This window comes from Pristiophorus japonicus, chromosome 1 (genome assembly GCF_044704955.1).
Source record: "Pristiophorus japonicus isolate sPriJap1 chromosome 1, sPriJap1.hap1, whole genome shotgun sequence".
NCBI lineage: Eukaryota > Metazoa > Chordata > Chondrichthyes > Pristiophoridae > Pristiophorus > Pristiophorus japonicus.
Window position 1 is genome coordinate 249,430,954 of NC_091977.1, and position 27,913 is coordinate 249,458,866.

The 27,913-nt window shown below is 44.8% G+C and overlaps 1 protein-coding gene across 2 annotated transcripts in view; it reads right to left on the reverse strand.

Moving 5' to 3' along the window:
• Positions 1–27,913, reverse strand: part of dnah6 (dynein, axonemal, heavy chain 6) — a 669,683-nt gene that overhangs the window by 506,992 nt on the left and 134,778 nt on the right. For both annotated transcript variants that reach the window (XM_070888374.1, XM_070888373.1), the window contains exons 17-20: positions 26,210–26,353; positions 19,626–19,838; positions 15,212–15,304; positions 5,937–6,056 (exon numbers count right to left, since the gene is read on the reverse strand). In XM_070888374.1, coding sequence (XP_070744475.1) covers positions 5,937–6,056; positions 15,212–15,304; positions 19,626–19,838; positions 26,210–26,353 — 570 coding nt within the window. The remainder of the gene's footprint in view (positions 1–5,936; positions 6,057–15,211; positions 15,305–19,625; positions 19,839–26,209; positions 26,354–27,913) is intronic.

The window sequence follows — 27,913 nt, forward strand, 5'->3', positions numbered from 1 at the left end:
CATCACCAGAATTACTGCTGGGTGAAGACTGGAACAGGAGGGACATACTTTTCTCCAATAATAGGAGATAGAAATCTACGGCTTTCACCAAGAAGGCATGGTTGGAGATAGCTGAAGAGGTGAGGAGCAGGAAGGAGCATTGTGCCCATATCTTGGATGCAATGTAGGAAGCCATTTAATGACCCTAACCAGCTCAGGAAAAGTGAGTGCATTTTCTGTTTCACCTGCATCCTATCTTCCCAAGCTTACTCGATCACATCACTCCTCACACCCAGTCAACTTTCAGTAGCACCCAGCCTTCACTTTCTATGCACATCATCACATCCCCCTTTATCCATCAACCATTGTCACTCACCCCAATCCTTATGCAACATGATGCATCTGTCTCATCATCACTCACCAAATGTGCTGCATAGCTGAATAACTCACCTTCGCTCACAGGTTTGCTTTTCTACTCCTCATAGAAGAAGAAAGCACAAAACGCAACGAGAAAGAAAGGGCAGGAGATGGTCTGCTACAAATAGTCTATTGTACGGATACAGAAGAGGAGGCAGTGGAGATAAATGGCATATCTGCGTCCCTCTCAGTCATAGATTGAGAGACAGGGAGCTCACAGATAGCTGGTGACAGAATTACAAATATCTCCGACACACAGATGCTGACTTTATTTCAATAACTGAACTATAAAACTGAGTATGGTGACTATCAAAAATGTGATTTTGCCATGACTAAATCATATTCCTTTCTTTTGTCTTCCAGGGCATTCATGCATACAGCAAGCGTCGCAGGACATCCATGAGGATGATTCCTCAGATTACCTCATTCCTTCTTAGGGTGCACCCTCACAGGATGTATAGCCATACACCAGCACAAATACTCGCACTACAGTGGGTCCACTTAGGCAGTGAGCTGGGTTTTCATCAGGCAAATCCACAACTCACGAGAAAGCACGAGTAGACACTGGTGGCAGGGACAGCTGAAGAGAGTCTGCGTTGAGGTCGCAATCGTCTCCAAGCTTTGTCCAGCTAGACAAAAATGCTGAATCCCGGAGGCTAGCTTTGAGAAGAAGAATGGTAGATATGCATCACCAACTTAGCCAGGTACTGACAGACATGCCACATACACTCCACAATAGTGGAGAGGATGGAGGAGTTCAAATCGATCGCTAGTAGATTGGTGACGCAGGAAACTGCAAGAATGTTTGCCTTGGAGAGAGTGGCCGCCTCCATGGAGCTTCGAGCAAGGCTCTCAAAGGAGTCCATGAAGGCCACGAGCACATCTGAGATGTCTTGCCCATTATTGTCCTGAGTACCAACTCACCTTTTCAATTGCTTCATGATAAATGTCAATGCATGACAAAATTGCATTTATATAGCGCCTTTTATGTAGTAAATGTCCCAAGGCGCTTCACAGGAATATTATGAGTGAAAACATTTGACACCAAGTCGCACAAGTAGAAATTAACGCAGATGACCAAAAGCTTGGTCAAAGAGGTATGTTTTAAGCAGCATTTTGAAGGAGGAAAGAGAGGTAGGGAGGCGGAGAGGTTTAGGCAGCTTGGGGCCTAGGCAACATAAGGCACGACAACCAATTGTTGAGCGATTATAATCAGGGATGCTCAAAAAGGCAGAATTAGGGAGTGCAAACATCTTGAGGGGTTGTGGGGCTGGAGGAGATTACAGAGATAGGGAGGGGCGACATTATGGAGGGATTTGAAAATAAGGATGATGTTATGTATTTAACCTCTTGTAACCCGAATGACACTTGACCACCAGAGGGCCCACCTGTTGGAGTCCCAAGGGATCCCAGCATCTCTTGGGAGCAAGGTATATAAGCAGGCCACCCACAAGGTGCCTGCACTCTGGAGTCTTATAAAAGGAGCTGAGGTCACACTTGCTTATTGTACACATTACTCAGTTTCATCCTTTATTGTGAGTGTACCAGATGAGAATTTTGAAATCGAGACGTTGCTAAACCGGAAGCCAATGTCGGTCAGCGAGCACGGGGGTGATGGCTGAGTGGGACTTGGAGCCGAGTTTTGGATCACCTCCAGTTTACGTAGCGTAGAATGTGTGAAGCCAGTCAGGAGTGCACTGGAATAGACAAGTCTAGAGATAACAAAGGCATGGATGAGGGCCTCAGCAGCTGATGAGCTGAGGCAAGGGCGGAGACGGACGATGTTACGGGAACCAATTTCTACCCCTAATTTTCTTATCAGAAATCACTCGCCTCCATCCCTATCTTATCTCACTATCCCTAAAAAAAATTTTGAATGCCTTAATTACCCCCAAGTTCAACTTCTCGAACACTCTCAACAACAACAACTTGTATCTATAATGTCGTCAAACGTCGCAAGGCGCTTCACAGGAGTATCACAAGACAAAACATTTGACACCAAGCCATATAGGAGAAATTAGGGCAAAAATTAGGGCAGGTCAAAGAGGTCGGTTTTAAGGAGCGTCTTAGAGGAGAAAAAGGGAGAGAGACAGAGCAGTTTAGGCAGGGAATTCCAGAGCTTAGCACCGAGGCAACAGATGACACACCCGCCAATGGTGGAGCTCCTCACCAGCCTTCTGAGCTCCACCCTGTATAAAATCCCAACTTGTCTAAAATTCTGCCACCTACATCCTCTTCCTTACTAAGTCTTGCACACCTTTTACTATTCTTGCTGACCCACCAGTTCCTTTCTCCATATACACTGGATTTCAAAATGTTGTTCTCATTTGGAAATTCTTCCACGACTTTGCTCTACTCTACCTCAGTACTCTCAACCAGCCAGACATCTGTGTTCTCACCTGCCACTCTTGCAACCTTTGTTTACTGTGTTCCCTCTGTTCAACCATCATAATATGAAGACATGACTTCAGCCATCATGCCTAAAAATTCTGGAATTTTCCTCCTAAATCCCTCCATCATAGTGTATCTCTCCCACCTTTAAAAGTCTCTTCAAAACCCAATCCTTCAATACCACTCGCTGCTGTAATGTATGTACCTGAGAGTATGCTCACAGGTTGATTGAACTATTGAGTTGTGAGTGGCTTAGCCAGTCACGTGATGTTCACAGGACTCAATAAAACCCCAGCGAGTTGGGTTCAGAGGATCCACGATGAGGCAGGCCGTTGTGAGCCTGGTGGATGAACTGGTATTGTGTAATTTGATTGTTAAACCTTTGCTAATAAACCAACTAGTTCTTAATAGCAATGTGTTGCTATAAATTCTTAAGCAAAGAACCCATGAAGCAAATACATCACAGCTACTTTCCCTAATTTCTCTAACTCCTTTGGTGTAAGTATATTACAAAGTGAAGTTTTAAATATACCTGAAAAAACTACAGGTTAAAATATGCGTAAAAGGACTGAAACAGTTTTGAAAAAAATGGAAAATTAACAAACAGTGACTGATCTTTTATTGTTGGGGGACACTTCTATGCCTACTGCTAGCAGGTTCACTTTGACCTCAATGGAAAGTAAAACCAGGCAGAGTGTAAAATGGGCGATTGATCCAATCCTGACAGCTCCCCCACCCCCACCCCTCCCCACCACCAAGTCTAGAATGTGTTCTGGACTACCTCAATGTGGATCTTCCATTCAAGAGGGTTGATTGCCAAATGACAGAGCATCAGTTGTCATTCTGTCCACCCTGTGGAAATGTATTTTTTATCTAAGCTGTATCACACTGTATTTTGTACCCTTTTTGATATAAAACAAAATGGAGTCCTGGTCCTTCCAGAAATTTCTGCAACAGACAGTCGGTTTGCATAAACAGCTAAACCTGGCCTGAAACGGCTGATAGCTAATCAATAGCCACCAGACAGCATGGAGAAGGAGATAACTACCACCCATGGTGCTCTCCTATTGTCCATACAACACCAGTTCCACGCCCCCCCGCTTTTTTGTGATACTCAAACCACCAGCCAGTATCTCTTGTACAGACCTCATCCATTTCATGCAAAAAGATAACTGACCAGGAAACTGGACAATCCTAACACAATGCAATGCCGGTAATAGCTCATTAACACACTCTCATCGAGTAATGGCTGACTGGCCAACTAATAACCCTGACAAAGGGAAACATTTGAAAACCATGTCAGGACAAGGATGTAGTAATTAACTCTATCTGTATTCGCTGACTGCAAGACAGAGCCAATACACAGGAAGAGCCATAACTTGGGTTTTTACTGCATAAATATCTCGTGAAATTGTACCATTTCGGAGGTCTCCACTTAGCCTTTGACTAGGTGAGACTTTTCCCTTGCTGCAAGTAAAATTAAAGAAACTTCTGCCGGAGCTGGAGGTGTCTGAGTCATACATCGTGAGTCGAGATTTCGACAACCCAGAGGCCAGAAGTTGTACAAAGAATGTCATGGTTCAGGCACCAAACAGAAAATAATATTGTGTCTTGATAGGGAGACAGAGAGTGAATAATCATCTGTTTCTTGACCCATCGTATGATTGGAAAGACAACATAACAGAGACTCACTGATTTCCCCTGCATTATTGTTTGAAAACACTGCAGGACTAAACATACCACCAGCAATTTGAACTTGCTGATATGCAGGAAGCATTCTCGTGACTGCCACTTGTATGTCAACAATCGTGTACCGTTAAACTGCATTACTAATAGCATGGTTGACAAGTAACTTGATGAAACAAAATTCTCCAAGCAATAGAGCTTGCTTACGATAGTCATTGTGGTCTGCTGCTGCAGGGATGTGTTCTGGATGATATTCTCAATAAGGCATGAGGACTGATCCCTGAAAGATGTCATGGATGTGTCATGGCATGTGCAAAGGCCAGCCTATTCCATGAGTCCAAGTGTTTGACCTCACAATGCAGTATTGCACTTTGATCCATGAATCAGCATTCAATTGGATGCGTGACAGAGCAGCAGTGTTATTCTGGACACAGTAGATCTCATCTACCTTGGTCATAACCTGTGCTGATCCCAGGTGTCTGCTTAAACACCCATTGTGATGGTCCAGAAACAGAGGGTAAGGATAAATCTCTTAACAGTGAAACATCTGGACATCTAAGATCCAGAACAAAATGATGGAATACAGAACTGACACACCTGGACTAGGAACATAGGAACGAAGTAGACCAATCAGTCCCTCGAGCATGCTCTGCCATTCAATTAGATCATGGCTGATCTGTACCTGCACTCCATTTACCCACCTTGGCTCCATATCCATTGATGTCCTTGTCCAACAAAAATCACTTGATCTCACTCCTGAAAGCTAAAATTCTCCCAGCGTCCACAGCCTTTGAAGGACAGAATTCTACTAATATGACATTGAATGCTTTGAAAAACATTACCAGCTTGTCAGTGAAGACCAGTACTTCAACTTCATCTTTCTAGACCTACTGGTCAATCTCAGATTCTCAATCACCATTCAGAGATTAAGTGGTATGTAGGCCAGTATGCTCTGGCTGAACCTACAGAGAAGGCTAAACAGGGATATTCCTTTGGTCAGGAAAGAGCACTGCTATGTGAACTGCTGAATAGAGAAGTTGAGGATGTCAAATCCCTTAGACATGATCTGTTGCCACTCATGGTAAGATAACGGAGTGCGCAGAGGGTTTTCAGAAATGACGCCCAAAAATGGGCACTCCCAAATTTTTAGGCCAGTGTGAGAAACACACAGTTTGACATGATGGCATTGAACTGCAGGTATTAGAATTGGTTCACTTCTGGATCTTTATGGAAGATGCCGTATTCTGAAGAATGTAGCATTACTTCAATTCATTGGACCTGTCCTCTAATAAGTGGTGTATTAGGGCATGTGCTAAATATGTAGCATTTCATTAACAATTCTATGTAAAATTAAGCATTTTATAATATTACACATACATATTGCACACAAGACAATTAAAAAAAATACTGTTTCACATACTAAGCATTGTAGGCACAACCGCTAGAATAAGTGCAACACTCACCAAAGTATCACCGAACAGGGAGAGAAGCTTGTGCCATTCATCAACACGACCTTTAATAGGCCCAACATAGCGCGAGGAGGCTATGGTTGCTACATTGATAATGCTGTCATCCAGCAATGCCTGTAAACAAACAAGTTTTGAAAAAATTATACAACTGAAAACTTGAACTAGGGTATAGAACACACATTTATTAGACTTTGAAGTATGAATGATGCATCTCCAGCCATCCGTTTTTGATTAAAACTTTCATCAGCGAGCATTAAAAATGAAAAATTTCAGAAGTCAATGGCCCCAAGTTTCCACACGCTACAAAACGGGCGCCTCTCCGAGCTGGGCGCCCATTTTCCGCGCCAAAAACGGCGCCTGAAAAAAAACGCCCGATTCTGGAGCGCCCTGCAGCTCCATGTCTGCTTGGCGCGGCGCCCAGGGGGGGCGGAGCATACCACTCGCGCCGATTTTGTAAGTGGGAGGGGGCGGGTACCATTTAAATTAGTTTTTTTCGTGCCGGCAACCCTGCGCGTGTGCGTTGGAGCGTTCGCGCACGCGCAGTGTGAAGGAAACATTGGCACTCGGCCATTTTTGTAGTTCTTTGTAGCTGTTTAATTTTTGAACATTTTTTAATAAAAGCACATTGCCCTTCTATGATCAGCACTGAGGCTTCTTGCAGCAGTGAGAAGGCTGCAGGAAGCCTCAGAAGTTGAGGCAGCCGTTTCCCGACGGCCTCTCCCCCACCTGTCGTCGGGAATGGCTGCTCAACTTCTGAGGCTTCCTGCAGCCTTCTCACTGCCTCCTTCCCCCCCGCCCGCCGTCGGGAACGGCTGCCTCCTCCCTCCCTCCCGTTCACAGGAATGACGCCACACCGCTGAGGTGACTGTAAGGCTTCCACCTCAAGTGGAAGGCTGCTTGCTGCCTGCTTACTGCCCGACTGCCCCTCCCTCCCTCCCGTTTGCGGGAACGACGCCACACCGCTGAGCTGACTGAAGCACTTTCACACAGGTAGGAAGATGGTTTATTTAATCTTTTCTTTGCTTATAAATGTTTATTCAGGTTGGATTTATTTGTATAATATTTGTATAAGTATAAATAAGGATTTATTATAGAATTTAATGACTTCCCTTCCACCCCCCTCCTCCCCCACCTCGTTCTGGACGCCTAATTTGTAACCTGATTTTTTAATGTGTAGACAAGGTTTTTTCAGTTCCACAAAAATCTTCACTTGCTCCATTCTAAGTTAGTTTGGAGTACGTTTTCACTGTGGAAACTTTGAAATCAGGCCTCAGTGGCCGGACACGCCCCCTTTTGAAGAAAAAATTCTGTTCCAAAGTGAAACTGTTCTAACTTACTAGAACTGCAGAAAAAAAAATGTGGAGAATTGCGATTTCTAAGATAGTCCGTTCTCCACCAGTTGCTACTAAAAATCAGGCGCAAATCATGTGGAAACTTAAGCCCTTTGTTTCTATTTTTTTATTCCTTTGTTGTTTAAATGCTCCTGCATTTGGTTCCGGAGTCTCAATAAAGATTAGAAAGATTTTTTAAAATTATATGAAGGGGGGAAAATTCCTTCGGATAATCGCCTCCGACCCGAAATGTTTTTGCAAAAATACCTGATGTTCACAGAGGCACCTTCGATTCTGGTCAGAGGCCTTCATTTGATGTTCAGTGTACGGGGAGATGACTTCCCTGTACGTACGAAAATGTTGCAGTTACGTGAGGCTGGGCCATCTATCACTAGGTAGTACCGAACAGCGTCAAGAATCCGGAGATCCAGAATCCATACTGTTGCGGAATCCAGACATCGGGACGATCCGTGGCAGGGTCGTCCGGAATCCTGAAAATGTTCCGGAATCCAGAACCCTGCCTCAGGCCACCGCCGACCTCTCTCCCACCTCGGGCTGCCACCGACCACACCCGTCGGGACGAACCCCCCCTCCGCCACCACGGGCCGACCTCCATCCCTCGCCGCTGCTCCCATCTCAAGCCTCCCCTCCCGTTCCCCCCGCCTCCACTTGATCCCTGCCGCTGCTCGACCTTCCCTCTCCCCACCCCTACCTACCTACCTTGGCCCAGACGTTTCCGGACTCGGAACATCGGAAAGACTTTCCAAAGTCCGGAAATACTCAAACCTGGGCTCGGGCGTTTTCAGATTCAGGAGGTCATAAAGACGTTTCGAAGTCCAGAAATACACAGAATCAGGAGCAGCATTGGTCCCAAGGCTTCCGGATTCTTGATGCTGTACCTGTATTCTCATTGATAATAATGGGGACTCCGTTTTTACAAGTTCCCATTACTATCAATGAGAAAACCCTTCTAAAACAGGAAACATAATATAATAAATTTTTAAAAACACATCACATATTAAAGTTAATGAAATGTTTTAGAAAAAAAAATATTTAGGGGAATTTTTTTTAATGTATTTTAATAGGGCTTAAAATAAACTTACCTTACTGGACAGGGTTTTTTTTAAACATAAAAATGTATGATTGAATTTAATTTTTTATATGTTTTAAAACTTTTACGCTGGCAAAAGTAAGCCATACACCTGCTTTTACCAGGCGTAAAATTTTGAAGGACATTCGCTGGGTAAGTGATGGGCAAATAGCCCAATCTCTCCTGTGCGGATATCCTTCCTGCGGGGATGTGCAGGATCTGTCAAGAAAAATTTTGACAGATTGGAAAAGCCGGTTTTCGGTGCATGTGCATCACGTCATGAAAACCGACTTTTGTGAGCCTTGCTGGGTCTGGACGCACTTTGTACGGATCCGGCGAGACAGGAATTTTCAGCACAATATACAAACATGCTGATATGTATTTCCTGTAGACAGCAAGACATTGGGCTCAATTTTGCCCAAGTCGTTTTCTGGCTTATTGCCAGTTATGCCCGTTTTTTTAGGCCAGAAGTGCGGCAGAAATATTTTGTCAAAGTTTCCCCGATGTATAAATCAAATTTGGTGCCGCGCAGCGTGTCCAGTCGCCTCGGGGGCTGGAGCCTGCTGTCTGCACCGAAAAAACAATGCCGTACCTTCTGCGCATGCGCGACAAAAAACACTGACGTTTTGACGTTATTTCAATGGATGCACATGCACAGAACAGCTCCGGGTTGGCAATCGGCCATTTTTAAAGAGCCAGATGTGTGAGGAGTGCTGAGTGAGAGCATTGAAAAAAATCGGATCTGCAGCAGTACAAGATGCAACGCGGTGCAAGGACCAAGAATTTCTTACAGGATGAAGTGGAGGCACTAGTTACTGTGATTGAGATCACATGGCAGGAGTTGGACACCAGCAGAGGTCACATAAAAGTTCCACCCAAAGAAATGAAGAAACGCTGAAACCAAGTTGCAAAAGATTACTGCGCAATGGTGACCACCACGAAATCTGGAGGCCAGCGTAAAAAAGTGGCAGAACCTTGGTCAAGTAGTTAGTACAATTAATATTTTCATTTATTCAATGGAATTGCAATTGTAAATGTGACCAACTGTATATGTCCCACCCAGCAGAAAGACACACTATAAAAAGTTGTATTTTCATCTTTGCAGAGGAAGGTGGCACATAATAAATGGGAAAGAAATCGAATAGGAGGAGGCCCGGCAAATCTGCACCCTTGGAAGAGAGGGTCGCTGCTTTGATGGGTCCTGCCTGGTGAATAGCAACCACCACTGCACAAGCTGGGCCCACACTCGAGGGAGAGGGTAAGTCCTGCAAATTCCAGAGTCTAGCTTTACTAAATGTTAAGTACTGCGCGGGCTAGCCATGCTTTGGTTCCTGGGAATGTCTCCGTCAGTTACGCTTCGATTGATGCAATGTGCTATCATTCATCATGGTCCTTCAAATCAGCCTGCTGCCTGCACTGTGTGAGCCTACTCATGTCACCCACCCTGCCCCCTCCTCTGCTGCTAACCATTTGTCTGTGTTCTGTTATATTTTGCGAACTTGAGGTCAACCATGAAGATGCAGAAGATTCAGACGAGGATGAGCCTGAAGAGGAGAACCCACAGACAAAGAGGATGGGGGCGAGGGGGGAGGGGATGGAGATGGATGAAGCCCTCACTGTTTTACTGACTTTGGTGCAGGTGCTGCCCACTGAGTTGCCAGCCCCTTCAGTGACTAGTGGTTTGAGTGTTGGTGGGACATTTCATGGTTTCCTAACGTCCGAGGCTGTGGGTCCCAGTGGTGGGGTGCAGCGAGGCACACCCAGGGCCCCACCTTCCGAGGCTGTGGGTTCCAGTGGTGTGGTGCAGTGAGGCACACCCAGGGCCCCACCTTCCGAGGCTGTGGGTTCCAGTGGTGTGGTGCAGTGAGGCACACCCAGGGCCCCACCTTCCGAGATTGTGGGTCCCAGTGGTGTGGTGCAGCGAGGCACACCCGTGGGGAGGAGGGGAAGGAGAGCTCAACTGCGCTCTCCTGAGGTGCAGGATCTAACAGATGTGGTTCAGATGATGGCAATGAGTGGGGAGAGCATTGAGCTTACGCGATCACTTCTGGACACCATCAGTGGGGTGGGTGATGAGGTAGCGGGACTGTCGGGGGAAGTAACAGCAATATCATGAGAAATGGGAACGATGCCAGTGACGATGAGGGAGGGACTGTCACAGGTAGGTGATGCGCTGTCAGTGAACATCAGGGAGGGAATGTCAGAGTTGGTGCAAACACTATCACCGAACATGAGGGAGGGAAAGTCACAGGTAGTTGAGACAGTTTTGCTCAACATGAGGGAGGGAATGTTGCAGGTTGTTGAGATACTGTCAGTGCGCATGACGGACGGCATGTTGGCGTTAGCTGTTGCAATAAGGGAACACGCCCAGACCCCACGCCCATTGACAGAATCAACTGCCACACCAGCCTCTGAAGAGCCCCAAGCCGGGACCTCCACATTGCCGCCTGCCGCCCCCCCCATGCCCTCAGCAGATGTGCACTTCCTGAGATCTTAGAAAGAATACGCTTGATACCAACCCCAGAAACACTGCGCCACCGCTTACAGGCAGGGGTGGTGGAGTCACCAAGAACAAGCGCGGCGGGTGGTCTTACAATAAGATGGAGGAGAGATGGGTGCAGCCTTTCTTTGCTGCTGCTGTTGTTGTTATTATTATTGTTACTGTTGTAACTATTGTTCTCAAATTAAAAGATTTTTGTAAGTTATGTATATTTACAAGTTTAAAAGTTAGTAAGTGATCTTAAAGTTTGTAAGTGACCGTAATTGAAAACTTTAAAGTTTGATACAAGAATAATGTTATTAAAGGTAAGTTCAGTACAAAGAATTGTTTGCTAAAATTTTGAATAAAATATATTTTACATTAAATCTTAATCATTTTCATTATTTCTTCCATTACTAACACAGCAGGCAGGACAGGTTATTTGTTCTCTCTCCCCAAGGTCTGTGTGGATGGACCACACCCGTCTTGTGACTTTTCCTTTTCCCCCCACCACCACTGCCCCCCCCCAAATTCATTGCAGTCTTGTGACTTCTCCCCTTCTCCCCCTCCCCTCCCAACTCATTGCAGTCTTGCGCCTAGTGCAGCAGCCTTCCAATCACCACCTCCCTCCCCGGGCTCAGTGCAGAAGCCTTTCGATCGCCACCTCTCCCCACCCCTCACCCCCCACCTCCCGGCTTGTTTTCCAGTTGAATCCCGAGCCCCTGTGTCCGGGCGCGGGGCCGATTCTAACGGACGACGCTACGACACCCTTCCAGCCCTGCTTGAAGACATTCGGTGTTGGCATGTGAATAAAAAAAAAATGAAAACTTCAGAAATCGAAGAAACTTCCATGTACTCCATTGGAAGGTAAAATAAGTTGAACTTTATTATGGATATTTCAAGTGTTAGAGACTCGCTCCAAAAATTTAGATGAAAAACAATGGTGTCTTTCATCGCTGATTTTTCAATATGCGCTGCTTTCTGTTAACGCACCAGAAGGTTTTTCGGGAGTGGCCAGATGCGCCCTAGATAAAAAATTTTGGGCAAACTGCGAAAAATGCTGAAAACTGGCGCAGACATGACGTCAAAAAAACCTAATGTAGAAAAATCGTAACTAAAGCAGTTATGTCGGTGCAGATTCCAGGGGGAAACTTTGAATTAAATAATTACATCAGAAAAATCGGCAGTGCCAAAAAAATGCCGCAAATGATCCGGGAAAATTGAGCCCAGTAAGATGTGCAAGAAGAAAATATACAATTGTGCGATATTTTTAGCAAGTCCCAAATTAGGTTAACTGAAAGAATTTAGACGTGCCATTTTTTGTCCATTTGCAGTTGTGGCAAATGTTGTGAAATAAACGTTAACAAACATGCGAATCACACAATAGTGTTGATGGTTCTGTAAGAAGACATCATCTGGAAGGTGTCTAGCATACTGGCAAGAACTCAAAGTGGGCAAGCTATCAATCAGAGTTCAGGTGCTGCCTAATGGGGAGCGAAGGAAAATATGCAGGTGAATTGGATAAAACGCTCCGTGAACTAAAAAAGATCGTCTTCAACAGAAGCCTGGGAGCAGACTGCTCGTCCACTCTATTGGGTGGGAAATGAAGTGTGGCCTAGGAAAACTTGATATAGAACAGTATATATATTTTAAATAGTATGCACAATTGCAGTTTCTTCATGTACTCCTTCCTGAACTTAGTTATTGAGCGAAATGCACATATCTATTACATTCAAAATCTTACATCTGCATGCACTTCTTGGATGTAAAACCTCACTATCTGGTGTGTGTAATTTTCTATGACAAACTCCTAGGTCCACATTAATATTGGAAACTATCCAAGTAAACTTGTAATGTTCCCCTACGCAACCTACCAATGGCAGTGTGCTATTACACCTCAGTTCTGCATCTCCCGACTCTTCAACCTGTCTTCTTCTTCACTTACGTGCCTAGCACCACGAGACAAACCATTTCTTCGACTGTTTTGCAGTCAACAGATCATGGTCTGGATTTTTCCATAATAAAAACTCTTTTTATCTGGACAGGTCTTTAAACCGACTGACAACCCCCTACCAGGGAGGCCGGCGAGGTGCGATGAGTGGTCCAACCTCATCGGATGCGAGTACCCAACTGGATGTCAATTAAGTATTCAGCGACCAGGGGGGAGAAATTCAGAGCGCGGGGCACAAACGACTTTTCACCCGGGCGTGGCGCCGCTACCGACTCCCATGAAATTCCACAGGAGTTTAGCGGCGGTGGTAAATGGAAGCGCCCCACTCCACCATGCGCAGCGACCTTTTTTTGCCCTGGAGCGAAAATGCGGTAGCATTCTCTGAAGCTGCCTCAGGTGATAGGCCACTTGCGGGACGATAATTAAAGGGGAGGTGGAGAATGTAAAAAAAAACACATGGCCGACTTTTACCAGTCACGGCCTTCTTTGCCATTGCTGCGATCTTGCAGCCCGGCACTCCGCTTGTGTGCTGGGCTGCTGCCACGGCGCCCCATGCCCTGGTGGTCGAGGGATGGCTCTGTTTCCCGCCCACACTCTCTGCAGCTTGGCCCTTCCCTTTAAGAAGGGTAACGGCCCTATCTACGTGTAGCAATGCGACCTTTATGGAGTCTTTCTGCCCCGCTCCTGCCCCACTGAGCAAGTGGAGTGCAATATTTTGCGCTCCACTTGGTCTCGGGGGCGGTAACCCAAATATAGGTCTCTTAACTCCCCCCTCGCAGCTGTTACTCAATTTCTGCCCCCAGAGTTCTCATATCCTGCTTGCTGGGGCTACAATGGGGCGGAGGTTGGGGGGCAAACTGCTTCCATTGGATGCGAGTGCCCAGCTGGATGTCAGGCCAGTATTCAGAGAATGAAACACTTGTCTGTGCTCCTCAGCCTGTACTGGAGAGGAACTCCTACCCTCGACCCAACCCTACTTCTTTGCTTCCCACAATACAACAGTGACTGCACTCCAAAAGTACTTAATTGGCTTTAAAGCGCTTTGAGACGTCCAGTGTTCGTGAAAGGCACTATATAAATCCAAGTCTTTCTTTCTTTGTTTCTTTTACACATTGCCATAATCTTTGCTATTTAACTAAATAACAGTATCAAATCAAATATAAGAATAAAGGCAGAATGTACGACTTTGAAATGGGGACCGAGTTATATCGGCTTGTCCTGATCCAATTATCTTCATCCTCTAATCTGCTTCCCTTGAAGACTACACTTGGTCTTGACTCCCTGGGGTACTTGTGACTTTGTATGATAGAGAATCGGCAGCCCGTACACTATCACCCATTATACAATTTTGCAGTCTCCTCCCACTCAAAGTGCAATTGTCCTTAAAGAGGACGCACTTAAAGGGGACGTAGCCTTACTCGGATTAGAGCCCTTATCAGCTTTGGTTGATATACATGTTGCAATAATGTTGGTTGAGGTTTAAATGCTGGTCAGGACATCAGGAGAACTTTCCTGCTCTTCTTTGCATAATGCCATGAGATCTTTTACGTCCACCCAAGAGGGCAGACAGGGCCTCAGATTAATATGTCATCAGAAAGACAACACCTCCAAAAGTGCAGCATTCCCTCAGTGCTGCACTAAAGTACCAGCCTAGAGTATATGCTCAAATCTCTGGAGTGAGACTTGAACCTTTTTTTTAATGCAACCTACAATAGCTCTGGTCAATCATATCTATTTGGATACTGCACTTTCCAATCAATTGTGTTCCGTTCCAACAGCATTGGATATTGGGATTCATATGCCTGAGAACATTTTTTTAAATCTTCTCAAGTGCTGTCGTGAAGCAGCGCATTAGATCACTGACAATCACATACAGCACCACTGAGTAGTGAAAACCAAGTTTGTCCTCAGTTTCTCAAACATGTAACCAGGTGAACACTATACGCGCCTGTTCACATTGTCCCAGGCAACACGTAATATTCATGCTGACAGCTCATGATCATTCTGCAGGCATGCAGTCAGCACTACCCACGCTATTTATTGATTCCACACCTGTTTTGTGGGCTGTCTATTAGGTCCCTCTGACACCAATTGAAGACAGCCAGCACCTCTTAAAAGGGAGGTGCACTCTGACAGAAGGAAGGAAACTCTTGGAAGGAAAGATACAGGTGCAGCAAGCACTGAGAGGAAAACAAGGTTCTCTGATGCTGCCTTGGAGCCCTGATGCAAGCAATGGACAGGAGGAAGGATATATTCTGCCCTTCAGGCAGCAAAAAGCCCTCCAGGCAACACCTCCCTCACCAGTGGGAAGCAGCAGCAAAGGAAATGAACGCCAGGAGCAACTGATGTTAACTTGGCTCTGAAGTTGAAACAAATGGGACGATTTATTGATCCAATTCACTGGATAATCATCTCTACCTGGATTTCGTCAGTTCCACCAAGAATGAAAATATCTTTGGCATCACGGTGAGCAAGCACAGTAAACTCAGTAAGTTTCCATCCATCTTCCACCTAAAAATTAAACATTTATAAAACAGTATGAACTAAAATAATAAAATTACACTACAGACACCACATCAAAAAAAAGTATACACTTTGAAATGGTAATCATCTAGGTAATGATTCAGTTAAGGGCAAATATTAAACCAACTCAGAAGAATATAAGAAATAGGAGCAGGAGTAGGCCATATGGCCCCTCAGACCTGCTCCACCATTCAGTAAGATCATGTGATCTTCAACCTCTTCTGCCCGATCTCCATATCCCATGATTCCCCTGGAGTCCAAAAATCTAGCTATTTCAACCATGAATATATTCAATGATTCAATATCCTCAGCCCTCTCGGCTAGAGAATTCCAAAGATTCACAACCCTCTCAGTGATGAAATTTCTCCTCATCTTAGTCCTAAATGGCCAACTCTTTATCCTGAGACTGTGCCCCCTGGTTTTAGACTCTCCAGCCAAGGGAAAGAACCTCTCAGTATCCACCTTGTCAAGCCCACTCAGAATCTTAGATGTTTCAATGAGATCAACTCTCATTCTTCTAAACTCCAGAGAGTATAGGTCCATTCTACTTAATCTCTACTCATAGGACAATCCAGTCATCCCAGGAATCAATCTAGTGAACTTTTGTTGTATCCCCTCTAAAGGCAAGCATATCCCTCCTTAGGGACAGAGATCAAAACTGTACCCAGTACTCCAGGTGCAGGAAGAGCAAGAGGAGAGATATGAAAACGAAGAGACACAGTCACTTGATCTCACATTTGTTCAGAAACTGGCACTACGTGTACTTGAGGGTAGTATAGAGACGGGATCTGCAGTGGTGAGTCACCGGGCACGAGTGGACGACAGCCAGGCCAGGGGAAAGGGTAGCGCAGGTGCCTGCTTCCCGAAGAGTGAGGTCGCTCACGAGTTCTGCTGCAGAGGACTCAGATAAGGACTTTGATGGGGCGGCCTACAGAAATGCTTGGTGCATTGGCAGGCTTGCCAGAGAGCATGTTGTCACTGTCAATGTGCATGGAGATTTCTAGCACCAACTTTGCACAGGGTTTTGCGCAGACCACGGAGCCCATGATTTCCAGCATGGAAGTGATGGGCAAGTCCATTAGTGCACTTGTGAACCCAACCATGATGCAGCAAAAGCAGAAGTGACCCAATGTCTGAATCCTGCTCAGATTTTTGTCATGCAAGCTCAGACTGCTCTCATGCAGTCTCAGCTTGCTGCCACACAAGCTCAGAATGCTGCCATCATGGTTGTGGTTACCAGTGATGAAATGGACTTACTGGGTGACACAGCAGTCCAGCAAACAAGGAGTCTGATGATGTGCGCATGGACAACCCATCTGGAACATGGATGTGCAGGCTGCCTCCTCCCTTCATCCTCCTCCTGAGGTGTTCCTGGAACCTGTGGTGGCAAGGGCTGTACCTTCATGATGGCCAAATTGTGGAGGATGCAGCAGACCACCAGGAATTGGGACACCCGCTCTGGCGAGTACTGGAGGGCTCCTCCCGAGTGGTCAAGGAAGCGGAACTGTTGTTTGAGCACCCTGATGGCCTGCTCAATGACGTTCATCATGTCAGCATGGCTCTCATTATATGAGAGGTGGGGTTGCGGAGGGGAGCCATCAGCCAGGTGTAGAGCGGAGCCGCCGAACACACTGCTTCTGGCTTAGATGCAGATAGGAGAAGTGCTCCCTGAAAACCCGAGATGGGGAAGGCCTCCTGCCGAGAGCCCTCCTCCTCCTCTCCCTGTAAGCAGCTTGTTTTCTATGTGGGCTCTGCTCCATCTTCCTGTTATGATGCAGTGCGAGGGAGACTGCAACTAGAGCACCCATGACTGGGAGCAAGTGGTGTACTCAGAGACCTTCCAGTAGCAGCCAACACCTTCCCAAAGTCCAGCAGCACTTCCTGCACATTTTAATAACTTTATAAATCTCTTTCAGCAACCGAACACTGCTACAAACTCTGCAACTAACCAGCAAGTTGCGCTTAAACTATCCTATAAGTAGCACTGATGGGGTTCCCTTGTGCAGCTGAACGCACATTCAACTGTGTGTGTTTATGGGAGGGCGTTGAATAGAGCAACAAGGTTGAAAATGGCAGGTCGCACCTCAAATCAGCATTACACACTAACTAATGTCATGATCTGCCTACTCTCCATACTGCTGGCACATGCACATACCACCTGCACTGTCACCCTCACCAAGATGCCGTTCAGCGCGGACCGCTGTGGAAGTGGGCAGAGGTGAAGTGGATGCCATTTTTTCTTCAAAAGCAGCCAAAACTACCGGCACGATGGAACCAAATTTCATGGCCTCGGTCCCTTCATCAAAGCCATTAATATAGATTGTAAATGGCTGAGGTCCCCGCACCGATCCTTGTGGCACCCCACTAGTAACAGCCTGTCAACCTGAAAATGACCTGTTTATTCCTACTCTGTTTTCTGTCCTTTAACCAATTCTCTATCCATGCTAATATATTACCCCCTACTCCATGAACCCTTATCTTCTGCAACAACCATTTGTGTGGCACCTTATCGAATGCCTTTTGAAAATCCAAATATACTACATTCACTGGTTCCTCTTTCATCTACCCTGCTAGTTACATCCAAAAAAAACTTAGATTTCTCAAACATGATTTCCCTTTCATAAAACCATGTTGATTCTGCCTTATCATATTATGATGTTCTAACTGCCCTGTTACCACTTCCTTAATAATGGATTCCAATATTTTCCCTACGACTGATGTCAGGCTAACTGGCCTGTTGTTAAGTTTTCTTTCGCCCTCCTTTCTTGAATAGCGGGGTTATATTTCCAACCTCTGATCCACGGAGATTTTGGAAGATCACAACAAATGCATCCACTATCTCTGCACCAACCTCTTTTACAACCCTAGGATATAGGTCATCGAGTCCAGGGGATTTGTCGGCTGTCAGTCCCATTAATTTCTCCAGTACTTTTTCTTTACCAACATTAATAACTTTGAATTCCTCACTCTCATTAAACCCTTGGCTCCCCACTATTTCTGGTATGTTTTTTGTGTCTTTGACTCTGAAGACAGATACAAAATACTTGTTTAACATCTCTGCATTTTCCTTATTCCGCATTATAATTTCTCCTGTCTCAGCCTGTAAGGGACCAACACTTATTTTCACTACTCTCTTCCTTTTCCTTCACTCCATTGGGAACGTGCTGCTTGGCTGATGTGGCTGTTATGGTTGAATAGTTGGCAGGGTGTGCAACCTATGAGATGTGAGTGTGGGGCTTGCAACAGTGCTGAGGGTGAGGTGAAGCATACAAATGTTAGGTACGAGTCCTGATTGATAGAAATTGTTGGTAGATAGTGATGGGTGTGGTGATTTGAGCAGTGGCTGAGGTTATTGGTGCAGTTGGTAGGATATGGCATTAGAAGATGCATTCACTGACCTTGATCACTTATGTGAGGTCATTCGACTTCTTGCGCTACTACATCCAGGTCGTCAGGGTTTGACTCCAGGCACTGACCTCCACGGCTATCTGTTCCGACTGCATTTGACCATGTCTGGAGGTCCTCCTTCCCCTCCTGTGGATACAGGACATCTATCCCCCTTTCCACCTCCTCCACTAAGAACTCCAGTGCAGTGTTCAAAAACCTTGGAGCCCGCTCTCTCTTCTGTTGTGCCATTTCTCACTCTTTCCCAGGTCAGAATCTCTTCAGCTACGACTCCCAGAACCTGCTTCAGCCACAATGCAATTCCCCTTTAAGTGCTGCAGGCTAGCTTTAAGTAGTGCATGCTAGCTTTAAGTGATGCTTGCCACTCATTTATTGGGCCCCTGCTGATTCGTCCAGCCAATGAACAGCATGGTTAGTGTGCTGGCTGAACACATAGATTATAATGAGCAAGCAGCACAAAGTTGGCTTGCTTCCTGCATTGCAATCAACGGACGCTGGTTAATCACGCATCGTTATCCCCATGCCCATTTTCAGGGGCTATTCAATTTAGCCCCCTCAGTCTCAGCAGTGGCAAACACATAAATGATAATGAATTATATGAAAATGTAATTATTCTAAAATAACATAACATCTTATGAGGTCTCACATTACAAAACTGATAGCCTGTTACTTCTGAAATGACTTGACGGAAAAAAACAGTACTGTTTTAAAAAAAAAAAAATGCAATATATCTATCGAGATGGAAACCCAGTAATTTCTGACAATAATGGTGTGTCATGACTTAATTGAGAAATAAACCTTGGCTAGGTTACTAGCTATGATGCACTGGGTGAATCCAGTGGCCTCCATTTACTAACTGTAATGCAGTTATTAAATGTAATGCAGTTTAACAGACAAATCTCACCTTTTTCAAAATTGTCTCCAAAGCAGCTTCACCAGAAGCCTGGCCTGACACATTCTGAATTTCCTCAGCGTGTTCAAAAATGTTACGTTCTATTAGTCGAGCCAGAGTTACAGGTTCATGTGCATCAATCAATTTAGCGCCAATGGTGTGTTCCATTAATTCCCAGTGTCTGTGCTTCAGGCAGGGGTTCCTTAGATTTGTGATTACAGGAAGCTGCAACATGACAGTAAGTTAAAATGCTGAATATGTTTTAGATAGAATTACATAGAATTTACAGCACAGAAACAGGCCATTCAGCCCAACTGTTCTATGCCGTTGTTTATGCTCCACACGAGCCTCCTCTCACCCAAGTTCATCAAACCGTATCAGCATATCCTTCTATTCCTTTCTCCCTCATATATTTAACTAACTTCCCCTTAAATGCATCTATGCAAATTGCCTCAACTACTCCATGTGGTAGCAAGTTCCACATTCTAATCACTCTCTGGCTAAAGACGTTTCTCCTGAATTACTTATTGGATCTATTAGTTATGACCTCAGTTCTGGAATCCCACAGAAGCGGAAATATTTTCTCTACATTTACCCGATCAAACCCTTTCATAATTTTAAAGAGCCCTGTCGGGTCACATCTCAGCCTTCTCTTTTCTAGAGAAAGGTGTCCCAGCCTGTACACTCTCTCCTAATATTTATAACCTCTCAGCTCTGGTATCACCCATGTAAATCTCCAGTATCCCTATGCCCTTTTTGGAACATGAAGCCCAGAACTATGCGCAGTACATAAATGTGGTTTAACCAAGATTCTATACAAGTGTAACATAACTTCTCCTCTTTTAAATTCTATTCCTGTAGAAATAAACCCCAGTGTTTTATTTGCATTTTTACAGCCTTGTTAACCTGTGCTGGTATTTTAATGATTTATGAATCTGTACACTTAGATCTTTTTGCTCCGCTAACCCATTAAAACTCTTAGGGGACGAAATTGTCCCTATTTTGCGCCGCTGGTAGGCGGTAACGGTGCACAATTGCCGTTGCTCCTGGGAGCGGGCGGCGGTGCTGCCTGGTGCTAAATTGCCCCCCCGAGATCTTGGGGGAGATTTGGAGTTTGCGCCGCACCCCACGATTTGCACCCCGGGCCAACTCACGGCCAGCTATGACATCATCGCCGTGCGTGCCGACCCCTCACCGTCCCATATCGACCCATTTGCATCCCACGGGAGGCGAGGCTGGCGTGGGCTGATGGTGCTCCTTAAAGGGGAGGCCGTGTACACCCCGGACCGCCATTTCTTTTTGTCTCAACTCATCTCGACCGGGCTGCCCTCATGCAGCCTGACACTCCTCTTTGCGTGCTGGGCCACTGGTTCAGTCGAGATTGTCCCTGGTGGCCGCGTGGTGACCACTAAAGGGCCGTGCAGAGTTTGCAGCAGCGAAGGGGAGGGGCGTTGTGATGCATCAGAGCTACGCCTCATTTGAGGGGCGCAAAGGGCAATTCCATGCTGGGGGCGGGACTTTCACCTCGGACGTTAACTGACTCGGGCCCGGAAGGTTACCGCCTCCGGATGGGCTGCCGGGCAATTTCGGCCCCTTACTTTCCAAGGAATATGTGGCCGCCTTATTTCTCATAGCAAAATACACCACCCCACACTTATCTATATTGAAATTCATTTGTCACCTACACATCCCTTAAGCAAGTTTATTAATGTTTTGTATCCTGTTGCAGTCTTCCTCAGTATTAATTATAACCCTAAAATGGTGTCATCTGCAAATTTTGAAACTGCATTTGGAATTCCAGAGTATAAATCATTTATGTAAATGTTAAACAATAGTGGTCCCAGCATCAATCTAGAACACCACATCCCACCTTTCCACATTTAACGCCTACTCTCTCTTTTGTAGCCAGCTTGGTATCCATTCTGCTACTTGTCCCCTAATTCCACATGCTCCACCCTTAGTCATGAGTCTGCGATGCATCTACCTTATTTAAAAATCCAAATATATTACATCTACTGCAATACCCTTATCTGCTCTTTCCGTTATTCCTTCATTGAATTCAATAGGATTGGTCAAGCATGACCTTCCCTTTTGAAATCCACGCTGACTATTCTTCATTATATATTCCATTTCTAGATGTTTTCCATTCCATCTTTGAGTGAAGATTCTATTATCGTTCCGACCACTGACATTAAGCTAGCTAATCTATAATTCCCTGGACTTGTTCTATCTCCATTTTTAAATATAGGAATCACATTAGCGGTTCATCAGTCCTCTGGTCCTTCTGATATAATAGTATAATAGTGCCTCTGCTATCTCTTTCCTAGCTCATTTCGTATGCGTGGATGCAATCCATCCGGACGAGGGAGTTTTATCCTCTCTATGTTTGACTAGTTTATCAATTATCTCCCCCTATACAATATAGTGTACTCCCTTAATTAGCAAATTCATTCAACTACTGAAACAATACCACTACTTTTGTATTATCCCCATAGTCCACATATCTTAACTCCTTATTGATCCAAAAATAAATTATTAAATGTTTAAATTTTGACCTCAGTTGAGAACTCTAAATATCATAGCCTCCAAGACGATAGAGATATTGTCCAGTTGTTGGGGAGGTGTTGGGGAAACTCCCAGATTTAAAAATAAACCAATAAGTATGTTTTTATTACCAGCAATTACTAATAATGCTGTGATTTTAAAATATATCTATTTAACTTTACAAACTAGTCGTGTACACTGTGCCCTGTCTACCCACTTCCAGCCAACTTTTACTAATTTACTCCGAAAACCCAGGCAACTATGTGATTACTGTATTTCATCTCCACTTGGTTTCTGATAACTTGTAACAAGATTTAGTTGGCTGCCATTTTGTTCAATCTCAGAAGCCACCTGAGCCCACTCTTCTTCTGATATGGCTGCCTTGGACGCTGTGTCCTTTTCCCCATGTTGCCCCCAACTCTGCTCCAACCCCCTAGCCTTGCCTCTCAGCCTGCCAGCCTTGGCACTCAAGTATCCAACTGAAGAAGAGTGAAGTGAGATTAAATAATTGGAGATTATTTGAGTTCAACAGAAGAAATAATTTCACTGTTACCAGTGCCAGCCCCAGCCTTCCTGTTCCTTCCCAATGCCAGTCTCCTTGCTCCTCACAACTGCAGCCCCGGCCCCAGATTCTGAACGCATTCTAGATCACAGACCTTACTTTACTTCTCTATTATACTCTGGCAATAGGACATCAACTCAGGGTCACAATTACAGATACACAATGACAGTGACAGTAATAGTGAGACCAGTCATCCCACAACAAAGATGCACCAAGGCACATTGTAGCACGCAAAAGATCTTTAAAAAGGCAAAAGATACACCAAGTAGATCAGTAAGGAAAAATGTGAAAGAGAGAGAGGGTGGGAAACATACAGAAGAGAAAAGAAGTAATGGGAAGAGAAACTTAACAAAAAGAGGAAACAAGAGTGAAAAAATCAAAAATCAATCAGATACAATCAAAGGGACAGAGAGGTGGCAATGACAGTGTGCAAGAGAATCTAGAGGAAGTAAAAAGAGAATGCAAAAAGTGAAAAACAAACAGAAAAACATGGGGCAATCGAAAGAATTACAGAGTGGGAAAGCAACAGAAAGTCAGTTACAGAGACACACATTTGAAAAAAATGTCCAAAGGCAAATGGCAATGAATGTCAATTATTATTTCTGAGCACAGTAAACATTCAGCAAATTTCTTCTTTCTCACTGGTTAAGTATATTTTCTTTTAACTCATTTTTTTGCTTGCTAATTAATTTCTGCATTGTTACCTCACATAAGAACAGAAGAACATAGGAACATAAGAATTAGGAACAGGAATAGGCCATCTAACCCCTCGAGCCTGCTCCGCCATTCAAAAAGATCATGGCTGATCTGGCCGTGGACTCAGCTCCACTTACCCGCCCGCTCCCCGTAACCCTTAATTCCCTTATTGGTTAAAAATCTATCCATCTGTGATTTGAATACATTCAATGAGCTAGCCTCAACTGCTTCCTCGGGCAGAGAATTCCACAGATTCACAACCTCTGGGAGAAGAAATTCCTTCTCAACTCGGTTTTAAATTGGCTCCCCCGTATTTTGAGGCTGTGCCCCCTAGTTCTAGTCTCCCCGACCAGTGGAAACAACCTCTCTGTTTCTATCTTGAACTTTTCAGAATGGCAGCCAGTGACTAGTGGGGTACCGCAAGGTTCTGTGCTGGGGCCCCAGCTGTTTACATTGTACATTAATGATTTAGACGAGGGGATTAAATGTAGTATCTCCAAATTTGCGGATGACACTAAGTTGGGTGGCAGTGTGAGCTGCGAGGAGGATGCTATGAGGCTGCAGAGTGACTTGGATAGGTTAGGTGAGTGGGCAAATGCATGGCAGATGAAGTATAATGTGGATAAATGTGAGGTTATCCACTTTGGTGGTAAAAACAGAGACAGACTATTATCTGAATGGTGACAGATTAGGAAAAGGGAAGGTGCAACGAGACCTGGGTGTCATGGTACATCAGTCATTGAAGGTTGGCATGCAGGTACAGCAAGCGGTTAAGAAAGCAAATGGCATGTTGGCCTTCATAGCGAGGGGATTTGATTACAGGGGCAGGGAGGTGTTGCTACAGTTGTACAGGGCCTTGGTGAGGCCACACCTGGAGTATTGTGTACAGTTTTGGTCTCCTAACTTGAGGAAGGACATTCTTGCTATTGAGGGAGTGCAGCGAAGATTCACCAGACTGATTCCTGGGATGGTGGGACTGACCTATCAAGAAAGACTGGATCAACTGGGCTTGTATTCACTGGAGTTCAGAAGAGTGAGAGGGGACCTCATAGAAATGTTTAAAATTCTGACGGGTTTGGACAGGTTGGATGCAGGAAGAATGTTCCCAATGTTGGGGAAGTCCAGAACCAGGGGTCACAGTCGAAGGATAAGGGGTAAGCCATTTAGGACCGAGATGAGGAGAAACTTCATCACCCAGAGAGTGGTGAACCTGTGGAATTCTCTACCACAGAAAGTAGTTGAGGCCAATTCACTAAATATATTCAAAAGGGAGTTAGATGAAGTCCTTACTACTCGGGGGATCAAGGGGTATGGCGTGAAAGCAGGAAGGGGGTACTGAAGTTTCATGTTCAGCCATGAACTCATTGAATGGCAGTGCAGGCTAGAAAGGCTGAATGGCCTGCTCCTGCTCCTGCACCTATTTTCTATGTTTCTATGTCTATCCCTTTCATTATTTTAAATGTTTCTATAAGATCACCCCTCATCCTTCTAAACTCCAACGAGTAAAGACCCAGTCTACTCAATCTATCATCATAAGGTAACCCCCTCATCTCCGGAATCAGCCTAGTGAATCGCCTCTGTACCCCCTCCAAGGCTAGTATATCCTTCCTTAAGTAAGGTGACCAAAACTGCACGCAGTATTCCAGGTGCGGCCTCACCAATACCCTGTACAGTTGCAGCAGGACCTCCCTGCTTTTGTACTCCATCCCTCTCGCAATGAAGGCCAACATTCCATTCGCCTTCCTGATTACCTGGCACCTGCAAACTAACTTTTTGGGATTCATGCACAAGGACCCCCAAGATCCCTCTGCACCGCAGCATGTTGTAATTTCTCCCCATTCAAATAATATTCCCTTTTACTGTTTTTTTTTCCCCAAGGTGGATGACCTCACATTTTCCGACATTATATTCCATCTGCCAAACCTTAGCCCATTCGCTTAACCTATCTAAATCTCTTTGCAGCCTCTCTGTGTCCTCTACACAACCCGCTTTCCCACTAATCTTTGTGTCATCTCACCAATCATACTGCACAAAACCTTTCTCCCTAACCCGTTTTCTTTCTCCCAAATTACCCTGCACAAAAAAATATCTAACCAGAGAGCCAAAAGAACCCAACAGCTGAACGAACAGGGCAATTATCAAACTGATGTGGGATGCAGCATTTAAATTACTGAATGTTTGGGCAGGGTTCTAAAAATAAAAGTTCTCAAATTTGAATGCAGAATGTTGAAAACTACCACAAAACTTGAAACAAACAAAAGGGGCTGCTACTGCAGCACCCAAAGTGGTGGCCAGCCAGTTAAAGGGGATAGAAGTGCACGGAAGTGAAAATGAATATTTATTTTTAGGCTTCGGCCTTAATAGGTACATCTTTTTGACAGTTATAGAGGAAAAAGAAGCTACTAGCAGGCCTTCTCACTCCACTGAAGGACTTTGAGGAATTATTGCCACTAGCCCAGGGTCTATTGCCACCCTTTTCCTGCTGGTTACTGGGAATGGTGGAGACAGTGACAGTATGTGGGCCTGCCCCCACCGCCATTCACATACTGTGTGCAGGCAAGAGGCAGCGAACTGTCTTTACGGCAAGGGTAAGGGAGGGACATTGAGCTTGCATAGTAAGCTTCACTTCCCAATTTTGCGCCCTCTTCTGCTACTATCCTACCTGAAAGCAGGCAAGACAGCAGAGGAAAATCAAGACCAAGATTTCACTTCATGCTGAAAGGTCCACAGTGTGCTAAAACACAAAATACATTTTCATTGCTGAACTTGCCACAAACCTGTGGGAAAAACATACCTTTTGTCTCATCGCGTCTACATTATCTTTCAGTTTAGCTACCACTGTATTTGGTGGGAGACCTTTTTCGAGTTGATTCACAAATTTGCTGTACTTTGTTACTTCACTCGTCAAGTCTTCTGCATCTATGGTTTCAAATTTAAGCTGAAAAGTGGGAGAAATAGGATAGGAAAACAGAATTTAAGCGTTGTTTTATTTTCTGGGTCAACTTATTAATTTTTCAACAATTGGACTCTTCACAAAAGTAGACATTGATAATATCAGCATTCTTGGCAATTTGCTACTTCAAAATTATCCAGCTTTTGCCTTCCATTTAGATATTTAGAAATTTACAATTCATCAGGTCCTTTTCAACTTTCCACAAAAACAGGCTCGCGGTGTTGAACTGATGGACATATAGCATTTAAAATTGTGCTCTGGTGCTGCTCAAATCTCTTTTTTAAAAAAAACCTCCCTACTAAAAACTGAGCCCCATTAGGATACCACAGCAGATATCTACAAATATTTCTGTACCTTGGTAGCACATATTGAAGTATTTCCAAATATACTCAAATTATTGAAACTCTGCATTGTTTTGTTTTTAAATGATTAACATATCAACATAAATTTGTGATATCAAACTATACATTTCAATGCTCGGCACACAGACCATTGAATAAATGTGAGTCAATAACTTCTTATATTTGCAAAAATTGTTCAGATGTGTGGACTAATTTCTTGGTTCACTCAGTCCCCAGAACCTTATCAGTTAATCTAATGTAATACTATATAACAAGCTATAGCGAGCTGTATTCTTATTGATGGAGCCATGCTAACCACATGGTGGCCCGAACCGATCAAACTGCAATTTGACTTTGTGCTAACTATATGTCAACTGTAGGAAATCAATAAGCTTTCTGAAAAAATATCTAATAGTTGCTCATTAGCACTATAAATATGTGTGTGTGTAAACATATTTTAAAAATGGGACTTTGGGTAGGAGCCGAAACCAAGAGAAGTGTTTCTACTGCTGACAGATAGCAGTAAGGCAACACTGATAACATGCATTCATATTTTTGCCAAAGATTTTTTACTTGAATCCCTGCTAACAAGATTTTGACCTCTGACAAAATGTTCTGAGGATGAAGCCACTTCAAATACAACCGAAGTGCTGTATACTCATGCTCCCTGTTTAAAATAAGATTAATACAGTAATAAAACACAAAGGGTTTTGTCTCAGATAAGCAGTGAAGTTTCGGATGTCCTCCAAGAGGACTGCGCACTCTGAGAGGCCCGAGCACCTAAAACTTGCCTTGCGATTCTCAGAGTCCAGCAGGGCTGTCTCACAGTCAACGCAGTGCAACACAAGCAGCTGGAGATGGAGCTACAGCCCTGCGCCAAAAAAAGAGTGCCGGCAGCTGCGCGCGTGCGCAGTGGAGGCTGCATGCGTGTGCAGTAGCTCCTGGCCCTCCCAGCGCGTCCTGTCTCCGAGCGACCCTATCCCTGGCCGAAGGGACATCTCCCCTATCCCGGGCTGAGTGGCCTGCCTGCCTCACCATCCCTCGCCTTGCCTTGTTGCCACTGCCCTCAACTCTTCGGTGGCAGGTCCCGCCTGAACTCCTCCTCGGTGGCGGAGCCTCCACGACCAGCTTTTCGGCAGGCTGTTGGAGGACTCCCAGTGCTGCAGTACGTGAGTAGAAACTTTTCCTTTTTTATTTATTGATT